The 12,841-nt window shown below is 43.8% G+C and overlaps 1 protein-coding gene across 1 annotated transcript in view; it reads right to left on the bottom strand.

The window, feature by feature from the left end:
• Window positions 1-100: 100 nt before the first annotated feature.
• Window positions 101-12,841, bottom strand: part of zc3h18 (zinc finger CCCH-type containing 18) — a 33,195-nt gene continuing 20,454 nt past the window's right edge. The window contains exons 13-20 of the mRNA XM_086109259.1: window positions 12,158-12,463; window positions 11,566-11,682; window positions 9,038-9,046; window positions 8,645-8,853; window positions 8,332-8,546; window positions 6,002-6,101; window positions 1,505-1,604; window positions 101-1,169 (exon numbers count right to left, since the gene is read on the bottom strand). Of these exons, the coding sequence (XP_085965385.1) occupies window positions 971-1,169; window positions 1,505-1,604; window positions 6,002-6,101; window positions 8,332-8,546; window positions 8,645-8,853; window positions 9,038-9,046; window positions 11,566-11,682; window positions 12,158-12,463 (1,255 nt within the window). The 3' untranslated portion in view covers window positions 101-970. The remainder of the gene's footprint in view (window positions 1,170-1,504; window positions 1,605-6,001; window positions 6,102-8,331; window positions 8,547-8,644; window positions 8,854-9,037; window positions 9,047-11,565; window positions 11,683-12,157; window positions 12,464-12,841) is intronic.

Below are 12,841 nucleotides of genomic sequence, written 5' to 3'. Positions count from 1 at the left end.
TATATGCGTGTGTGTGTACATACAGTATATGCAGGCAACATGTTGGGACCCATGCTTTTAGGTCTGGGTGGGGGGGGGGGGGAAGGGGAGTCAACAGTGCTCTTTATCAAAATAGTTTATTTAGGCTTTTGTCACAAAATTTGTCTCGAATGTCCCATTTGCAACCTCTCTCCCCCAACTACAAATATGACAAATAAACCATTGGTTTATAACTTCTGAGAAGAGCTATGAAGAAAATAAAATGCTTTTTTTTTGTGTGTTAAAAAGGCATACCTCACCACAGCTATGTATACTTTTCTTGAGCCCCTGATGTGTGACAAACAGGGTGTCACAACAAAACTCTGGACAGACCTTTGGTTTAAGGTGGACCTATGAGCAGTGTTGTCACTTACAAATAAACACTAAAGACTTGCAACAAATTTCAAAATTTTACAAAGGATTGGGAAGCCTTGCAGTTGTCATGTCCTACTACACTGAACTTACACTTCATACAGAAAACAAACAACGGGGTTGGGTGGGGGGGATGATCTGTTGGAACAAAAATCAAAAAGAGTCCACAGACAACAAACAGCGAGAGCAGATTCTAGAGAATCTTGCTATTCATCAGGCGCACAAATAATAGACTGTTTTCCCACTCAAAGATCAGAGCGACACCTTCTGTTGGTTGGTAGACAAATTAGACTTTTCTATCCCAGCATGCCTGTGGTTCCCCTCCTGCTTTTCAACGACTAGGCCAAAGAGGGCATTTGGGAGTGAAAGATGCTCTAAGACAAAACCTGTGGAGGCCACATGTTCACTGACACAATGTACACATGAGCCATACATTTGTACATGTCCACTGGAGGCAGAAGAGTCAAGCAGGATTCACTGGGAATTGATCCGACCTGCGAGTGGCCTGGGCTCTGCGCACTGTGTGCTGGCGTGGACAGCACAGCCAGCCAGCCAATAGGAGCGGGGAACGGATTCTCTCTTATTTGCTGGGGATCTTTGCTCTTTTCCGAGCGATGGCGTCTTCCACGGCCTTCAGTTGCTTGAGTAGTTCCTCGCGACGAGACAGGGTGTTGCTGGGTTTACTGGAAGCGGCAGCTGGAGCCGTGGCGGCGAGCTTGCCAGACTGGACTCCGGGCCCTTTTCCAGATGATTTCGGGGGTGGTGACAGAGGACGCTTTCTACAAAACCAGACAAGAAATGCTTACATGATTCACGATGGTATTACTTGACCACACTCATCTGGAGATTTGAAAATTGTGTCAAATGGGTGGACGTGTTGTTTAATCATTGGGTTCTCATATATTACCGTAAGAGCGATTAATTTAGTCAATTTATGGCATGTTCCTCATTGAGGCCAAACATTTGTGTGCAGAGCAAACATTCCTGCAGCTGCTGCTAACGATGACAAATGTGTGTGCATTTGTCTGTGTGCACGCATGAATGAAGGGTTGGGGTAATTAAGAAACCACGCTTTTGACATCATGTCATGCCAACGTCGGACAGTTCCACTAACCTGTCCCCCTGGGGGGGCAGTGGCCCCCGGGGTCCTTGGCCTCTGGGGCGATCCATTCGAGGGGAGAGTGGGGGTCGACCAGATATCCTCCTATCACGAGCTGAAAGAGGTTGATGAGGCAATTAGCATTGATTCTTGGCTTTTTTGGGACCACTGCTAGATTCATCAGAGATAAGAGGACAATGGAAGACCATCCAGCATTTTGGGCACTTTTCAGTCAGGAAAGACAAACGTTTGTTTGGGTTAGGGTGGGGGGTGTTGTGTGGTGTTGCACTACAGTACCGGTACCAGTACCGTGATATTTAGCCGACAAAGTAATGCAGTATTATAATTCCCACATGGGGGGAGAAAATGCATCAAAAGTGTGCTTTGTGGTTTTTCTGGTACCAATTAACCGCGAAATTCGAGGGATTATTGTATATTCAAAACATTTGTAATCTACTCAGCTGAGAAAGTCTCATGGAAAGTGTGAATGCAGCACTGAGGGCGATCCCTACCGTAACGATCACGGAAACCAATGAGCTGATATACGCTTCAGCATCAGTGATCCTTGAGATGCTTGGCTATAAGAGCAACCATGGAAGCCATGAGATACGTTACCCACCATGGAAAAGACGGTTGGAGGCAAAGATCAAGGCGGCTCGGAAAGATGTGAGTCAACTGACGGAGGCCCAGAGAGGTGTGATGAAAAGGCCGATACCCGAGAGGTACATCCAGATGACCATACCTGAAGCACTCGAAACTGCCAAACAAAGGCTCCAAGCCTTGTCCAGCCGCCTAAAGCGGTACACGAAAGAGAATGAGGCCAGACGAATAAACAGGCTGTTCGCAACACAACCTGCGAAAGTGTACGTTCAGTGGCAGGGTCCTAACAACAGAGCTGACCCACCAAGACTGGAAACTGAAAGGTACTGGAAAGGCAAATGGGAGAAGGAGGTTGCACATAACAGCAGTGCACAATGGCTGGTGACCCTGAGAGAGGAGCACAGCAACCTCCCTGAACAGAACCCAGTTACCATAACAGTGGCAGACATACAGGAAAGCGGCTATGGCCAAATACCTCCAGCGAGTGAAGAAAGTCCTAAGAAGCCAGCTCAATGGCAAGAATAAGACCCGGGCAATAAACAGCTATGCCCTGCCAGTGATCAGATACCCTGCAGGAATAATAAGGTGGCCAAAGGAAGAGATTCAGACCACGGACGTTAAGACCCGAAAGCTCCTAACCATACATGGAGGGTTCTATCCCAAATCCAGCACCCTGAGACTGTACGCAAGCTGAAAGGAAGGAGGCCGGGGACTAGTGAGTGTAAGAGCCACTGTCCAGGATGAAACATCCAAGCTCCATGAATACATCAAGGAGAAGGCTCCAACGGATGACGTACTCAGAGAATGTCTCAGACAATGGGGAACAGAGGATGAGGCGCTGGAAGAGCGACCATCATGGGAGGACAAGCCCCTACACGGGATGTACCACCGGACCATAACTGAAGTGGCTGATCTCAAGAAGTCCTATCAGTGGCTAGAGAGGGCTGGCCTGAAGGACAGCACAGAGGCACTCATCCGGGCTGCTCAGGAGCAGGCCCTGAGCACCAGAGCCATTGAGGCCCAAATATAACACACCAGACAAGACCCAAGGTGTAGGTTGTGCAAAGAGGCACCTGAGACAATCCAACACATAACTGCAGGGTGTAAGATGCTGGCAGGGAAAGCCTACATGGAACACCATAACGAGGTGGCTGGCATAGTCTACCGAAACATCTGTGCGGAGTATGGACTGGAAACCCCAAGGTCAAAATGGGAAACACCTCCGAAGGTGGTGGAGAATGACAGAGCTAAGATCCTGTGGGACTTCCAGATCCAGACTGACAAGATGGTAATGGCGAACCAACCAGATATCGTGATCATAGATAAAGGGCAGAGGAGAGCCGTTGTAGTGGATGTAGCGGTCCCAAGTGATGGGAACATCAGAAAGAAGGAACACGAGAAACTTGAGAAATACCAAGGGCTCAGAGAGGAGCTGGAGAGAGCCTGGAAGGTAAAGGTGACAGTCGTGCCTGTGGTGGTCGGAGCACTCGGGGCAGTGACCCCCAAACTAGATGAGTGGTTGCAACAGATCCCGGGAACAACATCGGACATCTCAGTCCAGAAATGTGCAGTGCTGGGAACAGCAAGGATACTGCGCAGAACCCTCAAGCTTCCTGGCCTCTGGTAGAGGACCCGGGCTGAATGACGGACGGACACCACCCGAGGGGTGAGATGAGGATTTTATATATATATATATATATATATATATATATATATGTACGCACACACACCTGGCCGATCACCCATGAATTAGTTTACACAAAACACAATTCAAATACTCGACATTCAATGACTAATCTTCCTTTTGTGTGCACACGTGCACCCTTTGTGGCTTCCGTTCTCGCCAAAATTTCCGAGATATGGCGAGGCCATGAGAATGCGAGGCGAGGATATTACTGTTGTGGCGACGCCACTCAAGCTAAGCGAGCCTCAGCAGTAGATAGTCCGCTGCTCTCTGCTGTGCGTGCTTCAGCGCAAACACGTACGCAAGCGCGTCTTTTGATTTCAACCAATCAGCGCCAACGCAACGACGTCACACAAGACAACAGATAAGCTAAGCTAGCCGAGACGACACTCGAAGTCGGATGGACACATTTTTCTGCCAATCTGTGTGTTTCCCTTTTTGTCCAAATATATTTTTTACGACAACTGTCTTTTATTCGTTCCACTGCGGTTTAGCAAGTGTGTTTATAAAGAGACGAAAATCTCTTTACTGTTACTAGTGTTCGTGTCTCAACATGGCTACGCTCGTAAAAGCAAAACAACAAACTCAAACGCGTCTTCGTTCAATGTTGTCAGCTAACATCCGGATTAAGTATGTGTAATTGTCGGCTTTCCGTTGAATCAATGTACATCGGAGTATCTATTCATCCATCCATTATCCGAGCTGCTGAAATATTTTTTTCATCAAATGTACAGAAGATTCAATTCAAAGCCTTTGAACAATTAAACAAACATACTGTGATATGTTTTCCCCCAGTGCAAACGGCTCCTGTACATAAAAGTTACCATTCAAGGATGGCAAAAAAACTGCAGAACAGCAAACTCGCGTCAAAGGCAAGAACTAGTTTTGTGCATTTTTTTCACAGAATCTAACTCACTCAAAGTTATTATCGTATTCAGGTACAATATTTGTCCTGCATATCATTTAAAATTTACCAAAAATATTAGGCCTACTCACATTGCAGTACAGAGCAGTAGAAGACCCGGCATAAGCACAAGTATTGAATTGAATTGAATACGTACAGCACATTTGACAATAAAGTTGTATTCAATTCAAATTCAAGTAGGCCATGTTAGCAATCTAGTGGTGAATGGTAATATTCCAACTTCAAACTATAAAGTGGATAGGGACAGGGCTGGCCCTTCCATATCGAAAATCTGCATGTGATTGATGACCACTATAATGCATCGATCGTTTTTTTGTAATCCCCCAATTTATTTTTGACTAAACACTGATAAAAAATACATTTCCCATGAAAAACAGGGGTTGCTTCCAATAAAAAGCACCAAAACAGTCTTTAAAAAAACAAAACAAAACAAAACTAAACAAAAAAACCCCATCCCTGATCGACGAAACAGTGTGACTACACAAGCTGTCAAAGCTGACACCTATCAAGAAGAATTCCAAAAACCCGGAAGACTAAATTGTCCGTACGTGTGAAGGTTTGTCGATTTGCGCCCTGCGATTTGCAGGTGACGAGTTAAAGGTGTACGATGCCTCTTTCTCAACGACAACTGGGATAGGCTGCAGCATGCACGCAACTTTAGAGAGAATAAGCGGTTGGGAGAATGGACGGCACTTGTTTTGAAAGTCACTTGTGTCACAATAAATAGTCAAAAATCCCCGCGCCTTCATTCTCCATTCGACAGTTTTGGTGGTTGAGAAAATGTCAAACGGTAAATGTTCAATGATATTTTATCCTGCCAAAGGTGGATATAAGAAGCAATAAATCTATTGGTGCCATAATAGTTTTTGCACAGTACCGGATATAATTAGAAATATCTAGTGTGTTTAAAAAAAAAAAGGGTTGTTTTCCATTCTGTATTATATCAAAATGATTCCAATGATGATCCGTATAATAATTGTTTGAATTAATACGAATAAAAAGAAAAGTCGTCAGGCTGTGAGCTATTATTCCGCTGCTTTTTTTTTTAACTGATGACTTTAGCTGTTGCCATGCTATCGGTTCAATGCGGGCATTAAGGTACTTTATGCAGGCATAGTATGAAAGTCAATACTTTGGTATCAAGACTACAAGTAGTCTTGGGCTCCCTTTGTAGTCTGCCTCTACATTTGCAAGTATGGTAGCACTATTTGTGGCAACCCAAAAGAAAGGGTGCAATAATGTGGGACAGTTCAGATCAGTTGTTTTGTTGGCGTAGTGAAATGTGCATTAGGATGTTTCTCACCTCTGTCAGGAGACATGGCCATTCTCTTGCTGAGGGGGGAACCAGGCCGGTGTTTGTCTGAGGGGAGATAGCGCTTTCTGTTTCCCCTATCACCACCTTGCTGCTGGGGGAAAAAAACAAAACAACCCCCCCCCCCCGTCAATTTACGCGTTAAAAACAAAAACAAAAAACCCAGTTGCACCTTTCCTTATGTGTTTAACTTGTACCAAGCTCGTAAACCAATTTACAAGTACAATTGTGTGTCATTTTGCAGGTGCACGGCCTTGCAAATGATACCAGGAGGCCGGTGTCAGTTGCGCTAGCGAGTGTGAACGTCTCATCCATGCCCCTTGCAAATCTTTTCATTTTCGATTGACTATGTGCGCTGTTCAATAAATGAGTCAAAGGGGACAGGTGACTGTAGCACTACCGCCCAAAAACACACACACACATTTTACGGGGGATCTGAAGCTGCCTGCACCCGGAAAACCAAGTTGTGGCACTCATAAGTCATGGCACTACGGTATATTGAGGGATGTATACTGTATATTGTACCGTATTTTCCGCACTATAAGGGGCTTCGGAGTATAAAGCGCACCCTTCAATGAATGGCCTATCTTAAAACTGTTTTAATACATACGGGGCACCACATTATAAGGCACATAAAATCAAACCTACAGTCGTGGCTGAGGTTGCGTTATGCATTCACTAGATGGCACTATGCTAAAGTGAATACAATACAATCCAGCTCCATTTATAGAGCGCTTTCACAATTGCTGCAGCTGTAACAAAACGCTTTACAGAACATTTAGAATACTACGTCGAATAAATCAGAATATTGATCCATATGGAGCTCCAATAGGATGTAGCATGAAGCACGACACGTAGTCCATAAAAATAGTGTTTATATCCCTTGGCCAACTGTGAGAACTGGTCACAAACACAGATGTGCAACATGTAAATACAAATGGCATTACAAAACAATAAATGAAAGAATTAAGTTATGAAGACAACTGATTCAACAAACAGGCACAGAAACCTCATGGGCTCACATCCACAAGGGGCTAAATATCGCCTAGAAGTTTTGCTAGTAGTTAACTATGCTTTTGGTTTTATCTTCGTTTCATAATGGCTGCGCAGAGTTCACAAAATCGCTGTCTGTTTGTTTGTTTGAGTGTGTGTTGGCGAATGCACATGCCAATTAGTGTCAGGCAGAACTTTTTTCGGTTACAATTACTTCCTGCAAATAATCAGCACTAGATGGCATAGGAACATGAACAGGGAAACCACTCAATGGGGAATAGAAAGAGACTCTAACAGCATATCTAAGTGCTTTTGGGAAAATTGAATGCTTTTCAATTTTATACGCCTTATAGTGCGGAAAATACAGTATAATATAGCCTGGACTCTGACCCAAAATGTCACTTCCTGCTTACATGACTGAATGATGTTTGAATCAATTCACGTCATGTGCTTTTCTGAAAAAAACATGTCATAGTCCAATAGATGTCCAATCCAATTTGATTAAAATGGGAAATTGAGTGCACTTATCGAACACTATCTACAAACAGGTGTCAAAGTGCGGTCCTTGAGGGCCGGTGTCCTGCATGTTTTCCATCTCTCCATGCTACAACACACCTGATCCAAATGATCAGCTCACCAGCAAGCTCTAAAGCCTGATAATGATCCTGATCATTTGAATCAAGTGTGTTGCAGCAGAAATAGATGGCAAACATGTAGGACACCGGCCCTCAAGGACCGCACTTTGACACCTGTGATACATCATAGGGTGGGGGTGCACAAAGAGCTTCAGAGAGCCTCACATTCACTTATTTGCAAACTTAATCTAGTGACGCATCAAGCAACCACCAGCATTCAGTAAAGGTGTCGGCTGCCTGCAGCCGTTTTAACCTTTAAAAATGCCCCCCCCCCCCAAAAAAAACAACAACTAAGTTTTATTTTCAAAGGGCTTCCCACTCCGCATTGTGGTCTAATTTAAAATCCAGGTTGTTTGTTGCGCCTAGTGGTGTGGTACAAAAAAAAAAAAAAATCCCAAATTTATTCAATAGTTGAGGAGACGCCATGCATGATGGTGTAAGATAGAGGTTAACAACGCACGCAGATGTTGATACACTGTCGAGTTGGGCTTCATTGACCGTACTACTTAACAGTTTATTTAAAGCTCAATAGATGGCTAACTATTCCAACACATGTGCATCCACAATAGCGGTTTGAATTTGATCAATTGTTCAACCCATAACTCATTCACTCCCAAAGACGTTTTTAAACGTCTTTTCAGACTTGGTCCAGAATTGGCTGGCACTGAATGAGTTAATAAGATGGGTAATTACCTTACTGAGAAGGGTGAGTTTGATGTCTTTATGGGAACTGGGACCACCATAGATTCCCGGTGGGGGCATATTTCCAGTAGGGTGGTGTGCAGGGTGACCACCTCTGTTTCCGGGGACTGGTCTGGGCATGGGGTGGCCTCCTCTGGGTGGGCCGCCAGATGGGTTCATCTTCCTGCGATCCTCCCTTAAGGGTTCGTCTTTCTTCACCACCCTCTCTATGATAACGGACCACATGAGGAAAACATCTGTACGGGCTGATTCTACACCGAATTGCCCACAGTCCGAAGAACTATGCATTCCATTCCACACTGACCCCTGTTCTTGTCTCTGTTCTGTGGAGGTCGATCCCGAGGGGGGACCACTCGCTCTTTCCGTGGGTGCCCTGGCGTAGGTGAGCGAGTGCTGGCTGAAGACACAGGGCTAGCCAGGTCAGCATACATGTCGTCAGAGTCTGCGCTACGCATGGAACTACTGCCCGATGAACCCGATGATACCGAAGACACACTGCTCACACTCAAAGACCTGTGGCAAGGGAAAGCCGGTGATCCAAAAGCAATTGCATCAGTTATGTGGAAAGGAACAAGCATTCACACATTGCGCAACATTGCCATCAGCATGTCCACACACGAACATGTCAGGTTCATTACTTTGCCAGCACAAACACAGGCACTTCCCTTAACACACAATATAAGGGAAAAATTCATACCTGGACTTCCTGAAAGGTTTCCCAAGATCAAGCATGTGGAAACAAGAGAGATTTTAAAATTAATGTTTACAGTACGTGTAACAGTAAAAGGGTTGTTCGAGTTAAAAATACAGGAGGTGAATGAATCACTTACTCGGCACCTGTATTTCCACCTAAGACTGCTCAAACTTTACTTTGAAAATGTTCTTGTAAACACAATTTGTCCTCTTGAACAGATTTGTCTTTTCTCATCGCATTGAGAACTGGTTGACCAGGACAACAGATTTTGTTCAATGTGAAAGGTTCGACTACGCACTCAAACCATCCAATTCAACAACAGTCTCGATTGCTCCTGTCATAAGTGGATGCTCGGGTCACAATTTCACAACACTATGAAATAAGATTCAAACACATCTCAAATTAAATTTAAATCCATGTCAAAATTATCGTAAATTCAATTGAAATAGAAAGAATAAATGAAACTACATTTGTGGGAGTTATTAAAGATGAAAAATAATGTTAGAAATCACACATAGAAAAGGTTCAAAGAGAAATCTAAAGCTGTAGGTATCCGGTAAAACGCCAAGGATCTCCGAAATAAGGCATCTTTTTATACATTATATTGCTCATTATTGCCGCCATATCTGATAATGCTGTAATACTTGCAAAACAAATACTCCGTCTCAAATTCAAGCTACAAGAAAAGAGCTACACGAATTATTAAGCATGCAAATTATATAGAACAACAAATCCATTATGTATCAAATCAAACATTTAAACTCTATGATTTAGTAAATCCAAAACAGCACAAATCATGTACAAAGCACACAATAACCAACTTTTTCCACAGAATCCAGAAGCGGTTTGAAATCAGAGAGGTCTGCATTGTGTAAAGGGGTACAATAACAAACATTTGTTTCTGTGAAAAGTGTTAATTTATGGAACAAATTATTAAATACAATCGAAAAGTAGGTTTAAAACAGAGGTTTAAAAATATAGTATCACAAAAATATATCAATGATGTATTAACGTGAGTAACTGCATTGAATCTGTTATTCTCAGGACTTTAGGTTTTAGTTTTAGAATTAGATGATCTATATATATGTGTTTGAAGGGGCGTGCCTGTTTTTTTTTTCTGTTGTGTAAAAATTGAGGGTCGACACGTCACGCTCAGCCAGTTATTTGACTGTACGTAAAGAGAAGTGTTTTTTGGGGCCCCGGGGAGGGGTGTGGGGGTCGGTTTGGAATATATATTGGTACATATTTATGATTAAACCTATTTGTTTATTAACACGACAAAATAAATTTTCAATAATTTATAGAGAACAAGAGGGAGGACCAGATACGTTTTTCCGACTTATTCTTACTAGAGGTAAGATCTTAAGCCCGAGCCAGACCCAAATTTCGGGTCGGGCCTAAAATGTCAATCATTGCTTCGGGTTGGGTCGGGCCGGGCCGGGTTTCTCTCTCGCTGACTTTTTGTAAATAAATATGTTTAGTGCGTTGAGGCGTTTCGAGGCCGTGAATAGTTTTGGCCACGAGAGACTGTGGTTCGCAAAAAAACAAACAAAAAAAAACAAAACCACCCCCCCCAAACAAACAACCCCCCCCCCCCCCCATAAGATGCCTCATCACAACACGTACTGTACTAAACTCTTGCAATGACAATTCAAAGAACTCCTTCCTGTCGCTGTATATTATCCACCCGTCATTGTTCTTCTTTGTCTCTTTGCTACTCTCTCAAAGTGCCGCGCTAGATTCTTAAGGACGTACTGTGGTTAATGGCCCAATTTTCAACCCGTCAAAATGATGGACGGCCTTAAATTTTTCCGGTCTACTCTTAAAAAAATCCGTCAATGATGGAAAATTGTCGGTTACCCTCTAGAGAAACAGAAATATAAAAGATGTAAATGTTTATACAATCTTGTTTAACTTAGATTTCGTTACAAAAGACAGGCTTTAATTTGTTATCATAAATCACCCTCCTCCTCCCGAGTCCTCACAAATAAAATATGAAATTTCGGGGTTCCTTCGGGCTCGGGCCTGCAAATCAAGTAAATTGGTCGGGCTCGGGCCGGGTCGGGCTTTAATAACCGCGAGCCGGATCGGGCTGGATTTTTTAGGCCTGATCTTACCTCCAATTCATACTCTGAGCATACATACCGGACTGAAGCATGATCCGAATTGAGATTTTTTCTTTGATTTTGTTTCTGTCTTTCACGTTGGGTTTATATGTTCAATCAATCAATGATTTCTCATCAAGCCCTCCCACAATGTTTCCAACTTCTGACGTGACTTGCCACCTAGCTCAATTAATTCCAATGTTTTTCTAATGTGGATCTCATTGTGCGTAAACCAAGCAACATCATCACATTTACAAAGCTTAACTGAAAAAGTTATTGCAGTTCGATTGCTTAACTGTGTTAAACAAGGTACCTAATTATAAATACCACCACCACCACTACTACTAGGAACAGAAAAAACAAACAGAAAAAAACATCTACTTTTGCGGACAATTATATACATGCAACAAAAAAGTGTCGACGTACTTGGATTTTTTGGATCCGGAACGTGAATGTGACAGGGAGTTCGAAGACGATCTGGACCGAGAGCTTGAACCAGAGTAACTACTGCCACTTCCACTAACACTCCCACTTACAGTCCGCCTAAAAGAAGAGACGCAACCGTAGACGAAATAAGTGACAACACAGCGTAAACAGGCTTGCTTTAAAAAGAATGACCAATTATCAGATAATGAAAGGATACCACTAAATCTTGAATTATCCATTTTATGACTGAATAATTGCTCCATTGTTAAGTGTCGTCTTGGTCTCATTATGTCAAAATGTGAACCGCACGATGAGGTCGACACCAGCTCTAATTGAACCAGGACACTTATTGGTCAATGTCGTGAATTTTGCTGTTGAGCCCCTCGTTAGAGAAAAGCAACTAGTGCAAAAAGTACTGAAACATATCATAGTTGGACATGTGCATTCAAAAGCTTAGAGAAGGTCACATGAAGTTCACCTGTCAAGGTTTGAATGCATTTTTAGGCTCGTCCCGAATTTCACCCGAAAGCCAAATATCCCAAACAGTTTGTGAGTCGTGCAAATCAACATTGATTTTGACATTCCTGCCTACCTCCGAGGAGGATGCTGCTGCCGTTCTTTCTGCCTTCCTTCCCTCTGGTTGGGAGGCTTGCCAGGTTCCCGGGAAGGTAGCTGTCTCACCATTACACCGCCGCCACCACCAGCGGCACTAACATTACCACCGCCCCCAACAACAACGCCGCTGGTCTCCCGAAGATTCGCGGAAGGCTTTCCCCCCTCAGGCAAGGGTTTGAAAGGCCTGCTCATTGGTCCACTTGGCGGTGGTGGAGTCTGAGCTTTTTTCATGGGGGGTTTATCCCTGCGCGGAGTGGGTGCAGCACCCTGCTTCAACGGCATGCTGTGGAGTGGGGGTAAAGGGGGGGGGGGGGTTAAGGATATTTTGAAACGTTCAGACAACACAGGGAAAACATACTATCAAAAACAATACAGAGAATTACTGTCACATTTCATTACTGGAAAAAAGACTAACCCTGTATCGTGTATGGCAGGGGTCCCCAAACTACGGCCCGCGGGCTGGATACGGCCCGTCAGCACATTTGGCCCGGCCCTCTAACCCTCCTGTTGTCCTCGGGTCAAAATGACCCGTCACTGTGTTAAAAGCGCCCCAAAAAAACCCTAACTGCAAACAGCGGTGTCTACAAGCCAACTGGAACCTACAAAAGGATTATAAGGAAGGAACACAAGAACTTTAAGAGACTGCTCATATGTGTCAGAG

This window comes from Hippocampus guttulatus, chromosome 4 (genome assembly GCF_054856545.1).
Source record: "Hippocampus guttulatus isolate MCC_2025c chromosome 4, RoL_Hgut_1.0, whole genome shotgun sequence".
Taxonomy (NCBI): Eukaryota; Metazoa; Chordata; class Actinopteri; order Syngnathiformes; family Syngnathidae; genus Hippocampus; species Hippocampus guttulatus.
Note: the sequence above shows the minus strand (reverse complement) of the source record. Positions and strands in the feature narration are given on the sequence as shown.